Genomic DNA, 20,545 nt, shown 5'->3' with positions numbered 1-20,545 from the left:
TGATACAGAACACTGATTGAAAATTTATTTTAGGCTAACAGAGGATGTGGCCCGTCCATGTCTCATCTATAACTAAATAATTCCGCAAAAGTTTGTAAAGGTACGATTTCAACTCTATGACATTCTGGAAAATTCAAAACTATAGAGGCAGTAAAAAGATTAGTGGTTCCAGGGGTCAGGGGGAGTGAGATGAATAGGCGGATCACAGAAGATTTTGGGAGAGTGAAACTCTTCTAATGATGATAATGATAGATAAATGTCATTACGCATTTATCCAAACCCACAGAGTATATACCACCAAGAGTAAACCCTGGGCGCCTGGGTGGCTCAGTTGGTTAAGCGACTGCCTTCAGCTCGGGTCATGATCCTGGAGTCCTGGGATCGAGTCCCACATCGGGCTCCCTGCTCGGCGGGGAGTCTGCTTCTCCCTCTGACCCTCCCCCCCTCATGCTCTCTCTCAGTCTCTCTCTCAAATAAATAAATAAAATCTTTAAAAAAAAAAAAAAGAGTAAACCCTAATGTAAACCATGGATTTGCAGTGATAATGATGTGTCAGCATAGGTTCATCAGCTGTAACGAAGGTACCACTTTGGTGGGGAAGGCCATATGCGTGTGGAGGCAGGGAATATATGGGAACTCTCTGTACCTTCCCCGCAACTTTGAACTGCTCTTTTTATTTATTTATTTATTTATTTTATTTTTTATTTATTTATTATTTATTATTTATTATTATTTATATATATATAAAAAATAAAGTCTCAACTTAAAAAATTGTAAAGGTAAAGAATTGTAAAAAAACTGAAAAGTTGTAAAGGACCGAAACCGTGCCTAAAGGCTATTTTAAACTTCTCCAAAATAGATTTTGTAAATTAACTTCTTCTATGTGTACTGGTAAGAGTCCATTTATTTTCTGAATGAGTTGAAACATTTCCATGTTGAAAAGCCACAAGTACAATGGCTAAAATTCTATTATATTCTGTATCTTGTACCTAATTTCTCCCTATGTTTTCTACATTCCAACTGATTGGTCCAGTGATAAGGTGACACATTTAACTGAAGCCATTATTTATTAATTTAAATTGTGCAAGACTTGGCCTTTACTCAAAAGTCTTTGTCTTCGTCCCTCCCCAGTCCTCTGGAAAAATACAACATATTTTAATATAACTGAAAAGTTGACATGCAATAGCGACCCTAAATTAAGGTCACCAGAAAATTTTTGAAGCAGGTAGTTCAAAAACCTCAGAAGAAGCTGAAAACCACATGGACTAGACAGCTACCGCCCCAAACCCTTGGAACACAGCCCCTACACGTGCCACTCTCTTCATAGTCTTGTTTTCATACTTTAAAAAAACTAATGTCAGGTTCTTTTTTTTTTTAATTTTTTCCTTTTTTTATAAGATTTTTATTTATTTATTTATTTGACAGAGAGAGAGAGAGAGCACAAGCAGGGGGAGTGGGAGAGAGAGAAGCAGATTCTCTGCTGAGCAGGGAGCCCAATGTGGGGCTTGATCCCAGGACTCTGGGATCAGGACCTGAGCCGAAGGCAGACACCCAACCGACTGAGCCACCCAGGTGCACCTAATGTCAGGTTCTATCTTTATGACTTAGCATGTTCCCCTTACTAGTAATAATAGCTTGCCTGAGTCTAGGCTTTTCTAGAGACGATCATCACACTAACATTACAATTTCGTTTCCCCAAGCTATCACTAGTACAGTCAACTTGAAAAACAATATACCAATAATGGTACCCTTCCTAAAGTCCTAAAGAAGAAGTACAAGATACAGCAATAAATATTTGTCACAACACCCAGAGATGCTATACTTCAGCTCCATCAAGGCTGATGCATTTCTTGTGTAGCTTCTGAGCTCTGTTTCATATATTGCAATTAGACTCTTTAGTGCCACCCCAGACACAAGGTTAAGTATTCTGTAGGGCTATTCCAAGGATATGACTCCCCCACACCCTCAATAGACTGTATCTCTTTCCAGAGTCCAAAAGAATAGAGTCATTTTTGTGAAGAGGCTCTTGTTTCTCCCTTACTCAAAATTTCCTCTGTGAATAACATTTTGCATTCCTGTGGTATATTTGTTAAAACTGATGAACCAATATTGATGCATTATTATTAAATGACACCCATACTTTCCACTAGGATTCACTTTTTGTGTTGTTTGGGTTTTATGGGTTCTGATAGATGCAAAATGTCATGTATCCACCATTACAGTATCATACAGAATAGTTTTACTGCCCTAAAAATCCCCTGTACTCCACCTATTCAACCCTCCTCCCTCTCCTTGGGCCCCTGGCAACCACTGATATTTTTACTGTCTCTCTAGTTTGCCTTTCTGAAATTGTCAATTAGTTAGAATCATACAGTATGTAGCCTTTTCAGACTAGCTTCTTTAAATAAACTGTGTGTATTTGAACTTCCCCATGTCTTTTTGTGGTTTGATAGTTCATTTCTTTTTATCACTGAATAATATTCCTTTGTATGGATGTACCACAGTTTGCTTATCCATTCACCTACTAATGAATGGTTTCTTCCAGTGTTTTGCAATTATGAATAAAGTGGCTATAAATATTTGTGTGTAGGTTTTGTGTGGATATAAATTTTTTACTGATTTTCTTAAATACCTAGGAGCACAATTGTTGGGTCATATTTTTTATGATGATAAAATAGAAATAACGTAAAATTTACCATCTTAACAATTTTTTTAGTGTACCATTCAGTAGTATTAGGTACATTAAGAGCATACTGATACACCCACTGCCCTTATCTATTTCCCAAACTTTTTCACTGTCCCAAACAGAAACTCTGTACCCCTTAAATAATTACTTCCTATTTCCCCCTCCCTTCCAGCCCTTGGTAACCACTCTTCTGATTTATGTCACTATGAATTTACCTATTCTAGATACCTCTTGCAAGTGGAATCATACAACATTTGTCCGTTTGTGTCTAGCTTATTTCACTTAGCAAAAGGTTTTCAAAGTTAATCCATGTCGCAGAATGTTTTAGAACTTCATTCTTTTTATGGCTGAGTAATAGTCCATTGTGTGTCTATAACACATTTGTTCATCCATTCATGTTGGTGGACACTTGGGTTGACTCCATTTGGCTATTGTGAATAATGTTGCTGTGAACATTGGTGTACAAATATCTATTTGAGTCCCTCTTGTCAATTCTTCTGGATACATATCTAGGTATAGAAATGCTGGCTCAGACGGTAATTCTATGTTTAACATTTTGAGGAACAATACTTTTCCACAGAAGCTGCACTATTTTACATCACCACCAGTAATGCACGAGGTTTCCAATTTCTCCACGCTTTCACCAACACTGTTACTTTCTGGTTTTTTTTTAATATAATAGCCATTCTAATGGGTATAAAATGATAAGAATGTTTAGTTTTGTAAGAAACTGCCAAACTGTCTTCCAAAGTGGCTGCATTCCCACCAGCTATGAATAAGAGTTCCTGTTGCTCCACATTGGTCAGCATCTGGTATTGTCAGTTTTGAGATTTTAGCCATTCTAATATGTGTGTAGTGGATCTCTCATTGTTGTTTTAATTTGCAATTCCCTAATGACATATGACATCCAGTGTCTTTTTATATGCTTATTTGCCATCTATATATCATCTATGGTGAGATGTCTGTCCAGATCTGTTGCCCATTTTTAAATTGGGTTGTTTTCTTATTGGTGGGTTTCAAAATTCTTTGCATATTTTGGATACTAATCTTTTATCAAATATATATTTTGTAAATATTATCTCCCAGTCTGTGGTTTGTTTCTTCATTTTTTTAACAGTGACTTTCATGGTGCAGTTTTAAATTTTAAGGGACTCCAATTTATTTTTTTTTTCTCTCATGGATTATGCTTATGGTGTGGATCTAAAAAGTCATCACCAAACTGAAGGTCCCTGAATTTTCTCTTATGTTATCTTCTAGGAGTTTTATAGTTTTGTGTTTTACATTTAGGTCTATGATCCATTTTTTGATAATAACTTCTTTGGAAGGTGTAAGGTCTATTATGTAATCCATCCTTCCTTCCTTCCTTCCTTCCTTCCTTCCTTCCTTCCTTCCTCCCTCCCTCCCTCCCTCCGTTCCTTCCTTCCTTCCTTCCTTCCTTCCTTCCTTCCTTCCTTCCTTCCTTCCTTCCTTCCTTCCTTCCAGGATGTCATTGTTCCAGCATCTACTTTGTCAAAGATCAGTTGACTATTTCCATTTGTGTCTATTTCTGGGCTCTCTATTCTGTTCCATTGACCTATTTGTCTGCTTTCACCAGTAACACACTGTCTTGATTATTGTAGCTTTGCAGTAAGTCTTGAATCAGGTAGTGTCGGTCCTCCAACTCTGTTCTGTATTGTGTTGGCAATTCTGGGTCTCTTGCCTTTCCATTTTTTTTTTAAGATTTTATTTATTTATTTGACAGAGAGAGAGACAGGTAGAGAAGGAACACAAGCAGGGGGAGTGGGAGAGGGAGAAGCAGGGAGCCTGATGCAGGGCTCGATCCCAGGACCCTGGGATCATGACCTGAGCCGAAGCCAGATGCTTAACGACTGAGCCACCCAGGTGCCCCTTGCCTTTCCATTTTTTTTAAGATTTTATTTTTAAGTAATCTCTACACCCAACGTGGGGCTCAAACTCACAACACCAAGATCAAGAGTCACACACTCTACCAACCGAGCCAGCCAGGTGCCCCTCTTTTACCTTTCTATATAAACTTGAGAATTAGTTTTTTAATACCCACAAAATAACTTGCTGTGACTTTGATTAGGATTGCACTGAATCTATAAATCAAATTGGGAAGAAGTGACATCTTACAATATTGATCATTCCTATCCATGAACATGGCATATCTCTCCATTTAAATATTTTTAAATTTGTTTTGTCAGAGTTTTAGTTTTTATCAATAAAATATAATATTTTATTATATGTGCATAACACATTTTATTCCTAAATACTTCATTTTTGTTAATGTAAATGGTATTGTGCTTTAAATTTCAAGTTTCCAATTTTTCATTGCTGATATATAGGGAAGCAATTGATTTTTTTATATTAAAAACTTGTATCCTGCAAACCTTGTTATAATCCCTTATTAGTTGCTGGAGGGGTTTTTTGTTGATTCTTTGGGATTTTCTACATAATCATGTCATCTGCTAACAAAGACAGTTTTATTTCTTCCTTCCCTATCTGTATACCTTTTATTTTCTTTGTTTTTTTGCATAGCCAGGACTTTCAGTAATATGTTGAATAGGAATGGTGAGAGGGTACATCCTTGCCTTTTTCCCAACCTCAGGGGCAAATCATCTAGTTTCTGTCCATCAACTGTTATATTAACGGTAGGGTTTTTGTAGTTGTTCTTTATGATTTTGGGGAAATTCCTCTCCATTCCTAGTTTGCTGAGAGTTCTTATTGTGAATAGATGTTGGATTTTGTCAAATGTTTTTCTGCATATATGATTTTTCTTTATTAGCCTGTTGATGTGATAGTTTACATTAACTGATTTTTTAATGTTGAATCAGCCTGAATACTTGAGGTAAGTCCCACTTGGTCTTGATACATAATTCTTCTAATATATTGTTAGATTTAAGCTGCTAATATTTTGTTGAGGATTTTTGTGTGTATGTTCACGAAAGATACTGGCCTGTAGCCTTCCTTATTTGTAATGTCTTTTTTTAAAGATTTTATTTATTTATTTGAGAGAGAGAGAGAGAGAGCATGCATGAGCGGGGCGGGGAGGGGCAGAAGGAGAGGGAGAAGCAGACTCCCTGCAAAGCAGGGAATCTGTTGTGGGGCTCGGTCCCAGGACCCCGAGATCATGACCCAAGCTGAAGTCAGACACTTAACCAACTGAGCCACCCAGGTGCCCCTCTTGTAATGTCTTTATCTGGTTTTGGTATTAAGGAAATTCTGGCCACATACAATGAGTGAGGAAGTGTTCCCTCTGCTTCTATATTTTGTAAGAGATTGTTGAGAATTGGTATAATTTTTTTTTTCCTTACATGTTTGGTAGAATTCAACAATGAAGCCATCTGGCCTGATGCTTTCTGTTTTAAAGCATTGTTAATTATTGATTCAAGTACTTTAATAGATACAGACCTATTCAGACTATCTTGTGTGAGTTTTGGCAAATTATGTTTTCAAGGAATTGGTCCATTTCATCTAAGTTATCAAAATTTGTGGGCACAGAGTTGCTTATAGTATTCCTTTACTATTCTTTTAATGTCCATGGGATCAGGAGTGATGGAACCTCTTTCATTTCTGATATTAGCTATTTTTTCTTCTCTCTTAGAAAAAAAAGCCAGGTTTGCCTGGCTTGAGGTTTGTCAATTTTATTGATCTATTGAAGAACCAACTTTGGGTTTTGTTAATTTTCTCTATTGTTTTCCTGTTTGAAATTTCATTGATTTCTGTTTTAATTTTTTTTGTTTTGTTTTTGGATTTCTGTTTTAATTTTTATAATTTATTTTATATTTGCTTTAGGTTTATGCTCCTTTTCCTTCTCTAGTCCTAAGGTGGAAACTTACATTATTGATTTAACATTGTAGTCTATCCTTCCAAAGATATTTTATGCATATAAAGCAAAACAGTACATATATTCTTCTTCCTTTTTTTTTTTACACAAATGGACGCATTCAATACATACTCTTCTTATTTCTGCTTCTTTTACCTAACAATATATTTTGGAAATCTTTCCATAATAAGCACAGAAAGCCTTTCTTCTTTTTTCTGACTGCATTGTATTCTCATCTCCTATTGATGGGGGTGTACTGCTGGCAATTATAAACATGAAATGATTCATTTTGTACATTGAACTGTGTGACACCTTCAGGAGAAATTCCTAGAGTTGGAATTATTGGTTCTAAAAGTATGTATATAGTTTCAGTTTATATTATGAGAAGCAGAATACCAAGGCTAAGAGCAAAGAGCTTTAGACTGCTTAAATCCCAGCTTCTCCATGGGCAAGTCTTTGTGTCTGTTTCCTCATCTGTAAAATGGGAATGGTGATAATAATAGCTAGTACCTTACGGAGTTGTTATAAGAATTAAAAGAGATACTACATGTAATACATGACAAATGCTCAATAAAGTTATTATTTTGCCAAACTGTCAGAGAGGTTGATTAGAAACAGGAGTAGGGATTCTTTCCCTCTAACAATAAAGTAGAAATTAAGGGAGACTGAACTTAATGGTCTCAGATTTCTTTTTTTTTAAGATTTTATTTTTTTAAGTAATCTCTAGATCCAACATGGGCTCAAATTTACAACCCTGAGATCAAGAGTCACATGCTTTGCCAACTGAGCCAGCGGGCACCCCAATGGTCTCAGATTTCTTAAGTAAAAGGTAATATTATCTGCTAGGCAGGAAAGAGATGGAGTTGAGGATGGGGCTTGATGTTTAGAGGAGTAACTGAGGTGGAAGTAAGGGTTTGGATTTGAGGAGATAAAGGAACTATGAAGTTGGGATGTTAGGATGATCATCCCCCATGGACTCTAAAGTCATGCAGGATGATGGTGGGATTGGAGAGGAAGGATGTGAGTCGGGTGCCCATATCTTAAATCTTAAATGAAAATGAGCAACAGGAGGTCAGTAAGTAATGGCAATAACAAAGGCTTGAAACTGCAAAAGGAGCAAGAATTTGCTCCACCCAAAAGTGGAGAATTGGTGGTCTGGAGGCCTTGGGGAGTAAAGGGAACATCAATTCCATTGCCTAACCTGGACATTAGGGGTCTTTATTCAAGAAAACAGCAGGGGAAGGGCTGTCCTCAGAGAAGGGTCCAGTTTAGGTAAGGCAGGAGGTAGAGAAAATATTCTATAGCTAAGTAAGGAAAACAAAGAAGTGTGTTTGTTTTAGAGAGGGACAATACCAGAAGGCTCCAGGGAAAGGTTTTAGAAAGAAGGAAAGACGCAACTAGAGGAGGGTAGAGTAGAAGAATCATAAAGCAAGATGGGGATGAGCATAAGGATAGAGGGAACCTCAAACCAATGGTGAACTCACTGTCTTGAGAACTGGTGAAAGCTATGGATCCTCTCTCCAGAAAAATATGTATTTATACATACATGCAGAATATGTATGCAATTTCAGTAAGGTCCCAGACTCCATAGACACCCAATTTTTTAAAGTAAACTTTTTATTGAAGTATAGCATGCATACAAATAATTGGTGTCCAGCTCAAAGTGAATATACCTGTGTGACCAGCACCCAGATCAAGAACAGAATACTACCTGAAGCCTCTCCCCAGAAGCCCCACCCTGAGTCCTCTTTCAGTCACTTAACAATTTGCTAGGGTAATCATCACCTGACTTCTAGAACCATAGTTTAGTTTTATCTGTTTCTAAAATCTATATAAATAAAATCATACACTGCATTCTTAGGAGTCTGGTTTCTTCACTCAATCTTATGTTTGTGAGTTTCGTCCATGTTGGTGCATGTGGCTGCAGTTCATCCATTGTCATCTCTGTATACTATTCCACTGTATGATGCATGACAACTTATCCATTCAACAGTTGATAAATACTTGGGTTTCTTCCTAGTTTGGAATTATTACAAATAGTGCTGCTATGAACGTTTTCGAATGTACCTTTGGTGAACATATGTACAAATGCTGTTGTTTAAATACCTAAGAATGGAGTTCCCTGGTCATAAATTCAGCTGTAGTAGACACTGGGGCTTATGTTTTAGACAAGGAACAAGGGAAAAAGGAAAACAGCAATTCAAAGGAAGTGGAATTCACATGAACTTTCAGTCTGAATTCTGGTATAAAGTTACATGGGATGTTTTGCATTGATCATTTATCAACATTGAAACCAAATTAAAATAACAGTCATCAAAGACTTGATGAATAAATTCAAAGGGAGACTCTTTGAAAAGATCAATAAAACCTTTGACAAATCAAGAAAAAATAGAAAATGCAAATTTTAAGAAATATTAATTGCCAAAATTGACTCAAGAAGACTCAGAAGAATTGAGGAGACCAACATCTCTGGAAGAAACTGGAAAATCAGGTTAAGGAGTCATCTCTCTGAAAAAGGCACTGGGACCTGACACTTTTCACATTAACTTGCTTTAGAACTTCAAAGAATAGGGGCGCCTGGGTGGCTCAGTCGGTTAAGTGGCTGCCTTCAGCTCAGGTCATGATCCCAGGGTCCTGGGATCGAGCCCCGCATCAGGCTCCTTGCTCAGGGGAGAGCCTGCTTCTCCCTCTCCCTCTGCCTGCCTGCCACTCCCCCTGCTTGTGCTCTCTCTCTCTGTGTGTCAAATAAATAAAATCTTTAAAAAATAATAATAATAATAAAAAGAACTTCAAAGAATAGATCACTTCCATGTTATTTAATCTGCTTAAGGACATAGAAAAAGGTTGGAAGTTTCTCCAATAACTTTATAAAATGAGTAAAATCATAATACCAAAACTTGACAGTGCATAAGTAGGAAAACCACTCTTCAAAGTACAGACCTGGCAGACCACCCCCAGAGATGGGCAGAAATTCCATCTCCCACCTCTGTGAGTCTCACTCAGTGGGTCCTGGATGCCTGTCCAAGGACCCACCTCTTCTGTGATGACTGACACCAGGAATGTCCACCTCCCTGGGGCTGTGGCTTCACCTAGTGATTTCAAATCATTGATCAACACTGATGGAGCCACTGAAGGTTTCCAGCAGAAGATAAGACCTTTGTCTGTCAGGAAGACCTACTAATAAGAGCTCAGAGAAACCAGGAAGCCCATTTTGGTATAATGATGATAAGCATAAATACTAGATGAGTACTTACTTCCTGCCAGGCACGCTTCTACCTGCATGATCTCACTGAGTCGCAGCAACCCCAGAGAAGTAGATTCCATTCTTATTTCCATTTTACAGAGGAGGAAACTGAAACTTAATACATGAACATAAACTTAAGTTAATATAAAATGATCATATGACCTAGCAATTCCACTCCCTGGTATACCCCCCAAAGAATTGAAAACAGGGACTCATAGCAGCACTTTTTCAAGAGCCAAAAGTTGTAAACAACCTAAGTGTCCATCAATTGATGAATGGATCAACAAGAGGCAGTATATCCATATAACGGAATATCATTCAGTCATAAAAAGCTATGGAGTTCTGATACAACGTGGATGAATCTCAGAAACATTATGCTAGGTGAAATAAGCCAGACACACAAAAAACAATATCGCAAGATTCCACTTATGTGAAATAGGCATATTCATAGAGACAAAAGTAGATTAGGTGTTGCAAGGAGTGGGAGGGAGGGGGAGATGGGGCGTTATTTCTTAATGGGTAGTTTCTATTTGGGGTATGAAAATGTTTTGGAAGTAGATAGTGGTGATGGCCATACAACATTGTGAGTATATTTAATGCTGAACTGTACACTTAACTGTACACTGGCTGGCTCAGTCAGTGGAGCATGCAACTCTTGATCTTGGGGTTGTGAGTTCAAGCCCCATGTTGGGCATAGAGCTTACTTTAAACATTTTTTTTTAATTAAAATGGTTAAAATGGTAAATTTTATGTGTCATATATATGTATATATATTATTTTCATAATATATTATAAAATATATTACATATATTATTATATAACATATAATTATATTATTTAATATTTATATAATTATATTTTATTGGTTATTTTATATTATTTATATCATATTTATGTATATTTATAATATTATTATTTATATATATATTTTTTAAAAGTAGATTCCATCCCCAGTGTGAAGCCCAATGTGGGGCTCAAACTTATGACCCTGAGATCAAGACCTGAGCTACAATCAAGAGTCGGAAGCTTAACTGACTGAGCCACACAGGCGCCCCCTTGCAGTCACTATCTTGTGTGACCGTATACAAGACTGACCTTGGAAGAGATCGCATTTTTTGGCTGTTAAGTAAGACTGGGTAAAATATCTTTGACAGTCCCTGCTGGCTGTAACCCTCCTGACAACACCATCTATTCATGGATTTTGACTTTACAACATGGAAAGTCCCAAGCCTTGATTCCTGACCCAGATACCATTTGCTTCTGGTGCACTCTGTGGACATTGATGAATGGGGAGCTCCAGGGAGGGAGGACCAGCTGTCTTCCCCTTACCTAGCCCCCCCTCTTCGGGGTTTGTCCTGGAGTTGAGCCAGCCCTTGAGGAGGCCTCCACTCCTTCTTCTCCTGATTCTGGGAGAGGGCTTGGGCCTGGCTGTGCTCCAGGATAAATTTCCACAAGGCAAGAGATAACACAGAGCCAAGGTGAAGATCAGGGCAGCCCTTAAATAAGGCCTCCTTGCACCCTAGAGTTGGTTGCTGTTCTTCTACTCCATAGCTGTCTGTCCTGCTTGCTGGTGCCCAGCCACCATGTGGGAGCTCTTCGCTTTTTTGCTGTTCGCCCTTGCCTATTTCTTATGGCTCAAGCCAAAATGCCCCAGTGCCAAGTATCCCAAGAGCCTCCCATCCCTGCCGTTGGTGGGCAGCCTGCCATTCCTCCCCAGAGGTGGCCATCCGCACGTGAACTTCTTCAAGCTGCAGAAAAAATACGGCCCCATCTATTCCTTTCGCATGGGTACCAAGACTACAGTGATGGTCGGCCACCACCAGCTGGCCAAGGAGGTGCTTGTCAAGAAGGGCAAGGAATTCTCTGGGCGGCCCCAAGGGGTAAGCAGTGCCCACTATCTCTCCTCTCTCACCAGCCCCGGGGGTTTTGCAGACCATGCCTGGAATGACCCTTCCAGCTCCTATAATTCTTCCAACCTGTAATTCTTCCTAAAACAGACTAACAGGACCGTGGGTGGGGATCGACCCCTCGGACCCCACCCAGCCTCTAAACTAGGCAGGAAGAATCAAAGGAAGACTTCATTTTCTGGGCTGTCATCTCGCCTGGAACTGGATGATGTTCTCTCTGAGTCTTGACTTCCCTAATTAACTGAGGTAGTATATGCAAAGCACAGAGCCCAGTGCCCAGCACAGTAAGTACTCCATAAATAGCCTTTAGGAGTGCTACTCTTCATATGGAAAATGGGATTAAAATGACTACTGTCTTCTGTGGGAAGGTATGAGGGAGAAGTATCCTGGCTTTTGGAGGGAGGGGATTGCTGTTTCTCTGGACCTGTCCCCAGCTGCTCTGGCTCACAGTAGGGCTGACACACGGTGGCATTAAAATGGTTAAAATGGTAAATTTTATGTGTCATATATATGTATATATATTGTTTGTATAATATAAAATATATTACATATATTATTATATGATCTATCCTGCCGAGCCTTCTGTAATGCTCCTAGGGGAGGAAAGAGGCTAACCATCTGCAAATACTGCCAATGCCCCATCCCAGCACCTTGCTGCTGAGTACCCCCTTGGACACCCCAGGCAGGGCCCCCCAGCCACTTATCTCTGATCAGGCCAAGGGCTGATTCATTTTTCCTTGGACAAGTCAGCCAGGTCTGCTGGCCAGCGGCCTCACTCCCAACCCTCCTGAGCAAAGAGGAAGGAGGAGACTGGTCAGATGGGGCTTGCAGGTCACAGGATGTAAGAGGGGAGGCTTTGAAGCCGGATGCTTTGAAGTCCCTCTGAGAGGAGGTGGAGTGGCCAAGTCCAGATTGCATTCTCCAGATGGGGCCTTATGGTGGGCACACAGCCTTGCAGTAGGAGGCAGAAAGATGAGCAGGGCTACGCCTGCAGCACATCCCGGAGGGCCCAGGGAAAGGCAGACGTCTGCGCAGTCCTGAATCTACAAGCCCACCTGCTCCTGTCCCCAGGACAGGCACCATTCAGAGAGCTTATCCCATCCATGGCTGCCTTCCCCTGGTCAGAAACTGATAAGAGAGGCCCAGAGGTCACCCTGTCATTGAACTGCCCCCCCAGAACTGCATTGTAATTCGGGGTCCCTTTTTTTCCTCAGTCTGTCTCTCTGATGGAATTAGGAGTAGAGAGGTCTCGGGCCCTGCCCTACCAAGGCCTAACGGTCACGGCAGAGTAGAGCAGGGGTGTCCCACATGGGTGTCAGCATGGCAAGTACCTGCCTTCTCCCACAGGAAGGGTGCAGGAGGCCCAGGGCAAGGGCGGGTCATTGATGTCTGATTCTTACAGCCTTTCCTGCTCTCCAAAGGTGACTCTGGACATCCTGTCTGACAACCAAAAGGGCATCGCCTTCGCAGACCATGGTGCCAACTGGCAGCTGCATAGGAAGCTGGTACTGGCCACCTTTGCCCTGTTCAAGGATGGCAACCAGAGGCTAGAGAAGATCAGTGAGTGCTGGCCGTCCCCTTCAGCTGCTGGAGGGAGAAGGGGCTGGGGAGGGGGCAATGGAAGGCTCAATCTAGTGCCTTCTTGGCTGCTGCTGCCATCTGGTGGCCATCTGCTCTACGTCCCTGGCTAAGGCGGAACTGGGAAGGAGGGAGGGTGCTGCTGAATTCCCCACCGTCTTGCCCCTCTCTCCTCCCAGTTTGTCAGGAAAACAGTTTATTGTGTGATTTCCTGGCCACCCAGAATGGACAGTCCATAGACTTGTCCTTGCCTCTCTTCCTGGCGGTGACCAACATAATCTGCTTGATTTGCTTCAACTCCTCCTACAAGAATGGAGATCCTGCTCTGAAGATCATAAAGAATTATAATGACGGCATCTTGGATTCTCTGGGAACGGATAAAATGGTAGACATATTCCCCAGGTTGAAGGTGAGGATGAGGCCAGGCCCCACCTTCAGATTCCAGGAATCCCTGTCCCCAATTCTTCTTACTGCCCAGCTCCAGACCCACTTTTTTCCTGACCACCTCAGCCACAGTGACGTCCACCTCCTCTCATTTTAAAAGCACCACTTCTCTACAAAAATAGGTTTAGCTTTTAACTATGCATTTTTAATATCATGACAATGGCTTTCATTTATTTACCAATTGCCATATGCCCACTACTAAGCACTCCACATGCATTAATCATGTTATTCCCCTTAAAGGTCAGTTTTATTATCCCCAGACAGATGAGAATACAGGCTTAGAGAAATTAAGGAACTTGCTCCAGGCTTCAGACTCAAGTCTATTTTACTCCTAAGGGCTGGGCACACAGCAGAGTTTAATTAGTAGATCTTCCATCAGTGCCTGATGTTTGATTCGATGGGGAAGGGGAAGTGAAGACGATCCCTTTTCCCTTATTTGGAGTTGTCCTAGTTGTCATTAATAATCCCATTCTGTGTCCCCATCTTGCCTTCCATTTTGGCTGAAGGTCTGGGTTAGAGTGGAAACTCTCCAGACACCGAAAGCTAGGATCTGCCTCCAGGAGGGATTCTGGTAGCTGGTAGCTGGAGAAACAAAATTGAAGATGACACTTCTTTCTACTCTCCAGATTTTCCCCAACAAAACCGTGGAAAAAATGAAGAACTGTGTTAAAATGCGAGATGAACTGCTGAATGAAATCCTTGAAAAACATAAGGTAGGTGATGGAGCAGAAGAGACCATGAGTTAGGTTGAAGTGTCATGAAAACAGGGCTGGGGTCCATTTTGGACACTGGAGTATCTCTAGCACCTAGCAGAGAGCCTGGAACACAGTAGGTGTTCAACAAAAAATGACTTAACTAATGAATAAGGGTGAGGAAGTAAGGAATTGCAGAGGATCAGAGAAGGGACCCACTTACTCCCAAAATTTAGAGAGAGCCCTCCTACCTCCACAAGCTCGTAGGTCCTGCCTAGTCTCTCCCCAGTCCCTCATGTCCAGATGGAAGAAGCCTTTGTATCTCCAGGCTGGATGAAAGTATGGAAGGGTTTTGCAGATGAGGCTCCCTCCTTATCACTGTCTCCCAACCTCACCCAACCAGGAGAACTTCAGCAGCGACTCTATCACCAACCTGCTGGACATACTGATCCAAGCCAGGATGAACTCAGACAATAACAATGCTGCCTCAGACCGGGATTCAAAACTCCTTTCAGATAAACATATTCTCACCACCATAGGGGATATCTTTGGGGCCGGTGTAGAGACCACCACGTCTGTGGTGAAGTGGACTGTGGCCTTCCTGCTACACAATCCTCAGGTGGGCTTCTCCCTACTCTGGTCTTTCCAACCACTCTTCACCCCAGCCAGATCCACCTGTGGCCCCAGGAAGAGGGAGACGTAATGTCCTCTGACCTTCCATGCAAGGTGACTGGGCTGCCCCACTCCTAACCCAAGCAGTAGTTGGCTTTGGCCCTAGGGTGGAGCTGCCCCATCTTGTGGAAACAAAGCCTGGACTGCAAAGCCACCACTAGGAAGAGTCTGAACCAGCTCTTCTGGATGTAACAATGGGATTCTTCTAAGCCCGTGCTTCTCCTGGGCTTAAGCATGTTGGTCACATCTACCCCACTCTGGCCCTCAGTTGCAGAAGAAGATCCAGGAGGAGATTGACCAGAATGTAGGTTTCAGCCGCACACCAACTATGAGTGACCGGAATCAACTCATCTTGCTAGAGGCCACCATCAGAGAGGTGCTTCGCATCCGGCCTGTGGCCCCTACACTCATCCCCCACAAGGCTATCGTTGATTCCAGGTATGCCTTCCCTCCCACACAACACCGCTTTCCAGTCCACCTGGTCCCTCCTCTACTGCCCCACCCCTCCGCTTGCTGGTCAATTTATACTCAACCATTGACCACCAATCGTCCTATCCATGACCCTACTGATCAATATATCTGCCCCCCACTAACACCCACTGACTAATCCACAGATCTAACTGACCTCCCTCAGAAACTGCCTGCTGCTCTGGAGACATGTGATCTGGAATGATAGACCAGGTGCTCTATGCTCCTACCCAATCCAATAGCCAACACACACACACACACACATACGCACATGCACCAGCTCAAAATGCACACCCACATGCCCTGACAGACATGAATGTCCATGTACACAAGTATTGATACATAAGAGCTAGTGAGGAAGAGGTCTACAGAAGGGCTGGGTTCATATTTGATCTGGCAGAAGCTGAGGAAAAGATGAGGGAGTGGGCATGAGGACATATAGGGCTTTTTTCCCCCAGGGTGGGGGACTGTGGAGGCGTGGGGCTGAGCAGTTTGGGGAGGACAATATTTTAGACTCCCCTTTCCTCTCCCTCTTTGGGGCAGCATTGGTGAGTTTGCCATTGACAAGGGCACAAATGTTATCATCAATTTGTGGGCACTGCATCACAATGAGAAGGAGTGGCACCAGCCAGACCAGTTCATGCCAGGTGAGTCCCTGTTCTGTCCTTCTCCCAAGCCACACAGACAGCCTAGCCTCCGTGTTCCAGCATTCCAGCCCTGTATTCCTTCTGCTAAGCTTTCTACTGGAAAACTCCTGGCTCCAACTACATGAACCTGTTGATAGCCCCATTCTACCCTAGATTTACCCAAACTCGTCACAGCCAGATTTCTCACTTTCTCCTTCCACCAACTGCAAATGTCCTCTAAGAAGCCCTCTAGGTATATGGCTCCCATGAAGTCAGCCCCTCGCCCCTCGGATGGTGGCATTTTCAGTCGTCAGTACTGCCTCCTTTCCATCCTTCCTGAATATTGCATTTCTTCTGTGTGAGTAAGGGCTACCCAAGAGCTGGGCTGTATCTCTCCTCAGGCTAGGGTTCCCCCATGTAAGGTTGTCCACCTCCTCAGATTGGGGCTCCCTGGGCAAGGCCACATCTCCCCCTTGGGCAGGGCAGAGCCATTCTTATCCTTAGTCCTGTCCTGGCCGGGCTGACAGCTCTCCGTGTCCACAGAGCGCTTCTTGGACCCCACGAGGAGTCAGCTCATCTCTCCGTCACTAAGTTACTTGCCCTTCGGAGCAGGACCCCGCTCTTGCCTAGGTGAGATCCTGGCCCGCCAGGAGCTCTTCCTCGTCATGTCCTGGTTGCTGCAGAGGTTTGACCTGGAGATCCCAGATGATGGGCAGCTGCCTTCCCTGGAGGGGAACCCCAAGATGGTCTTTTTGATCGAGGCTTTCAAAGTGAAGATCAAGGTGCGCCAGGCCTGGAGGGAGGCTCAGGCTGAGAGTAGCACCTAGAGGCTCACCTAGGATCCCCTGACGCCACCCTGTGTGGTCCCACAGCACAGAATTACAGCTGTATGCCCTCCCCCCGGCCTTCGCTCCTTCCTCCTGGCCCACACTGCCTTCTTCCCAGCCTGCCATCCCTGGTAGTGACATGCATAAACAAAACAGCTTTTCTTCCTGGTCCCTGAGCAGTTCACTCCTTTGTTCATTTGTTCACTCATTCTTCACAACAAATATTTATTGAGCACCTGCTATGTGCCACTCCCTGTCCCTGGACACTCAAGCTTATATTCTAGTGAGGACTGACAAATAAACATTACAGCGACTCCTAAGTGCTTCGAAGTCAATTTTACTGGGTGTTGGTGAGGAGAGAATGGTGGAAGTGGAGGCTGGCCACTGCGAGCGAGGTAGTAGGGAAGGTGTAAAGACGTGGGGGAAAGCATCCCACCGGCAGGCGGGGAGTTCTCGCGGGGGGAGAGGTTGGTGTGGCAAGAGCAGAGTAAATGAAAGGGGAGAGGAGCTTCTGCTGGAGTCAGATTGGAGACAGGGGCCAGGCCCCACAGAGCCTCTGCAAGTAGCAGGAAGGGGTTTAGCTGTTTATTCCTGGTGTGATAGGAAGTCACTGGGCAGTGGGGCGGGGGTGGGGGGGAGATAAACATGTAAGTGGGAAGGTCTGGTTTGCATTTTTTTTTTTTTTTTGAGAAGGAGGGAGGGAGGAGGAGAGAGACAGAGAGAGAGAGAGGACACACATGGAAGAGCAGAGGGAGAGGGAGAGAGAAAATCTTGAGAAGTCTCCACACCCAGCATGGAGCCCCCAACTTGGGGCTCGATCTCACAACCCTGAGATCATGACCTGAGTCAAAATCAAGAGTCAAATATTTAACCGACTGAGCCACCCAGGCACCCCTGGTTTGTATTTTTAAGACCGCCCTAGTTGCTGAGTGGAGATTGGTCTGAGAGGGATGAGAGCTGGGGCAGGGAGGAGGTGGTTGTGCTGGTCCAGGAGAGCGAGATCATGGTGGCTCAGCCCCCGGCCATAGCAGTGGAGACGGTGAGAAAGGGTGGGATTGTTTCCATTTTGAAAGTGGAGCAGATCTTAAAAAAAAAAAAGAAAGTGGAGCAGATCTTGTTTGATCCAATCAGGCATCGCTGCGCATACCTGGAGGGTTTGGCTTTGGGGGAGTGTGTGCAATCCACAAACTCAACCCACCACTACCTATCCCTCTGTCTTGGTCTGCAAAGACCAGCAGGTCTCCTTTCGCTTGTCCTGTCCTGGGGTGGACACTGCAGCGCCCGGCTCTGCCCGGCTCCCCACGCCACAACCCCAGGACGCCTGTAAATGCCTCACTAGAAAATGGCTCCCAGACTTCTGCAAACCTTGGAACCAGCATCCAAACCTTGGCTACTGGCCAGTTTGCAAGCGAAAGATGTCCCGAGATGCCCCGGGGAGAAACTGATCCTTGCCCATTAGCCTAGAGAGAGGCTCTAGTGCCAGTTCCCTGGCACCAGCTGAGCCAGGGTTGAATCATCCACCCAGTCCTTCTCTTCTGACTGAAGGAGGGCTCTGGAAGGGCCAGCGGGGCAAGGCTGAGACCCCCTCTGGCCATGTTTTCAGAAGATATCAACAGAGCCCCTGCAAGGAGGGAGGGACAAAGGTTTCCATTACAGCACACCTTCTTCTCTCAAAAAGCTTGGTTAATCCAGTGACAAGAGACTATTCCTTACTGTCCCCCCAACTCAGCCCTGGCCTTTACTGCACAGTAACCCCGGGGTCTTGCTAAAGAGCCCAAGGAAGAGTTTGTGGGCAGCCTGGTGAAATGCTGACACCACTGTGGGCCAATGGGAAAGGGTTTAACTGGAGGTGGCCCCTCCCTCTCCAAGGCTCCTCTGCCCCATCAGCCGGTCGCTGGTCTAGAGCCAAGCCACCCTCAGTTTAAAGCAGAGGGGAGCAGATCGGCTGGAGGAGCGTTAAGTATTCTCCTCTCCAACTATTGGATCAGATCATAGAGTGGCAGGGAAATGAGAGAATAATCCTGCGTTTTGAAGATGACAAAACTGAGGGCCAACTGAGGCAAGGGCAGGGGAGGTAACTTACCCTTAGTCACACAGCTCCTGAGCATCAGGGCTGGGACTAAAACCCAAGATTTCAATGATGCAGGAAGAGGAGCCAGACATGCTTTCTCACCCATCCAGTGTCCGTGCAGAAGGGCTCTGGGGTGTCTGGCCTGGGAGAGTACAAAGCTGAATGTCCTTTCAGAAAATGACCTCATGAACCCCGACTCCTACCCAAACCGCCCTTCCCCTGCCTGGAAGGCCTTTTCCCACTGACCTAACTCCTCCCATCCTGAGTCTCAGAGTGCAAGCCATATTCTAGGGCATATCTCACGACCCCTAGACCACTGTGCTTGTACTCTTTTAGCACTTAGCTTCTGTTCCTTGGTACTGAACCCCACGTGCACCTGAGCATCTGCCTGGGTTCAAAATGGGTGCAGTGTCCCCCAAACGCACTGCCCACCCCTATGTCTCTGGAATTCAAGACTGAATCTTCTCGTGTTACTTATCTTGCTCAACAGCACCTGGCAAGTAGGTTAGACACACAAAAGGACTGAATCCAATGCTCTAAACCCCTTGGCTAATTGGTCCAGTGATAAATAGACTATTTCCTAATGCAGAAGGAAGCCCAGATTTTTGACAAAGCTGGAAGGTGTTTGCCAAGACCCCACAGTCACATTTTGAGCCTCAGAATGCCCTTAGCCAGTGATATGATGGTAAGTAAACACTAAACAACCAGTTTTCTGGTACTGCTGGGGAAGAGCCATGATTCGTAGTGTTTGCCAATTGCCATGATGTAAACAGTCCCCACTATGAGCAATCGCAGGCCACCCACGTGATGTCACTGAATACAGAGTTGGGAAGAGATGCTCGGTAGCATTATATGCTATTTACCGTTATGTTATATAATAAATAGCATTACTATGTAATACCATTACTAATAATACCATTATTCCCACCATACAAAGATGTAAATAACCTCAAGGGCACAGATAATAGTAACATCGTAAAACAATTAGGAAATGATTAGTTTTGAGTATTTATTGCCTTTGTTTCTATTATAATGTATTCAATTGTGGGCTTATATAGTTCACTTTTTTTAATGGTTATTTAATAGACAGCTCATAAAATTCCTGAACATTTAGGTAAGTACTTATTTATTTATTTTATTTTAAGTAGGTTCCACACCCAAGGTGGGGCTTGAACTCACGGCCCGGAGTTCAAGAGTCACATGCTCTACCGACTGGGCCAACCAGGTGCCCCCAAATTCCTGAAAATTTAATAATCAGCTTTTGTGAACCAAAACAGCTGGCCCTCCCAGGAGAAATGGGCTGTCCTTGTCCTTCAGAAGGGCAGCTCCCCAGAGTCCCCATCCTGGGGGGAGGGACCCCTTCTCTGGCACCCTAGGTGTGAAGTGGGGGTGGATGAGAGTGAGTAACTGTTCTGGCGCCTCTGGTGGCCATAAAACCTGAAGCAAATGGGGAACTCTTTCTCCAGTCACACTCCTGGGTTTCAACACCCATCTCTGGAGGACA

General features: G+C 43.6%; 1 protein-coding gene across 1 annotated transcript; it reads left to right on the top strand.

Annotated features, from left to right (window-relative positions):
- Positions 1 to 11,232: 11,232 nt before the first annotated feature.
- Positions 11,233 to 17,075, top strand: LOC123846812 (steroid 17-alpha-hydroxylase/17,20 lyase). Its single transcript, XM_045878724.3, has 8 exons — positions 11,233 to 11,636; positions 13,085 to 13,223; positions 13,421 to 13,650; positions 14,312 to 14,398; positions 14,781 to 14,996; positions 15,318 to 15,487; positions 16,061 to 16,164; positions 16,687 to 17,075. The coding sequence occupies exons 1-8, from the start codon at positions 11,340 to 11,342 to the stop codon at positions 16,968 to 16,970; spliced, it is 1,527 nt and encodes a 508-aa protein (XP_045734680.1). The 5' UTR covers positions 11,233 to 11,339; the 3' UTR covers positions 16,971 to 17,075.
- The last annotated feature ends 3,470 nt before the right edge of the window (positions 17,076 to 20,545 follow it).

Source organism: Mirounga angustirostris, unplaced genomic scaffold (assembly GCF_029215605.1).
Source record: "Mirounga angustirostris isolate CCGP_5_RB_7025 unplaced genomic scaffold, mMirAng1.0.hap1 SCAF_6, whole genome shotgun sequence".
In the NCBI taxonomy this organism is placed as follows: domain Eukaryota; kingdom Metazoa; phylum Chordata; class Mammalia; order Carnivora; family Phocidae; genus Mirounga; species Mirounga angustirostris.
The sequence above is the reverse complement of the archived record's forward strand: the minus strand, read 5'-3'. Positions and strand labels throughout refer to the sequence as shown.

Excerpts from the sequence above, each read along its gene's own strand:
- LOC123846812 (XM_045878724.3), top strand. The coding sequence starts at position 11,340 with ATGTGGGAGCTCTTCGCTTTTTTGCTGTTCGCCCTTGCCTATTTCTTA. Across the intron at positions 14,997-15,317 it reads TCCTGCTACACAATCCTCAG|TTGCAGAAGAAGATCCAGGA; the intron begins GTGGGCTTCTCC and ends TCTGGCCCTCAG. Across the intron at positions 16,165-16,686 it reads GCCAGACCAGTTCATGCCAG|AGCGCTTCTTGGACCCCACG; the intron begins GTGAGTCCCTGT and ends CCGTGTCCACAG.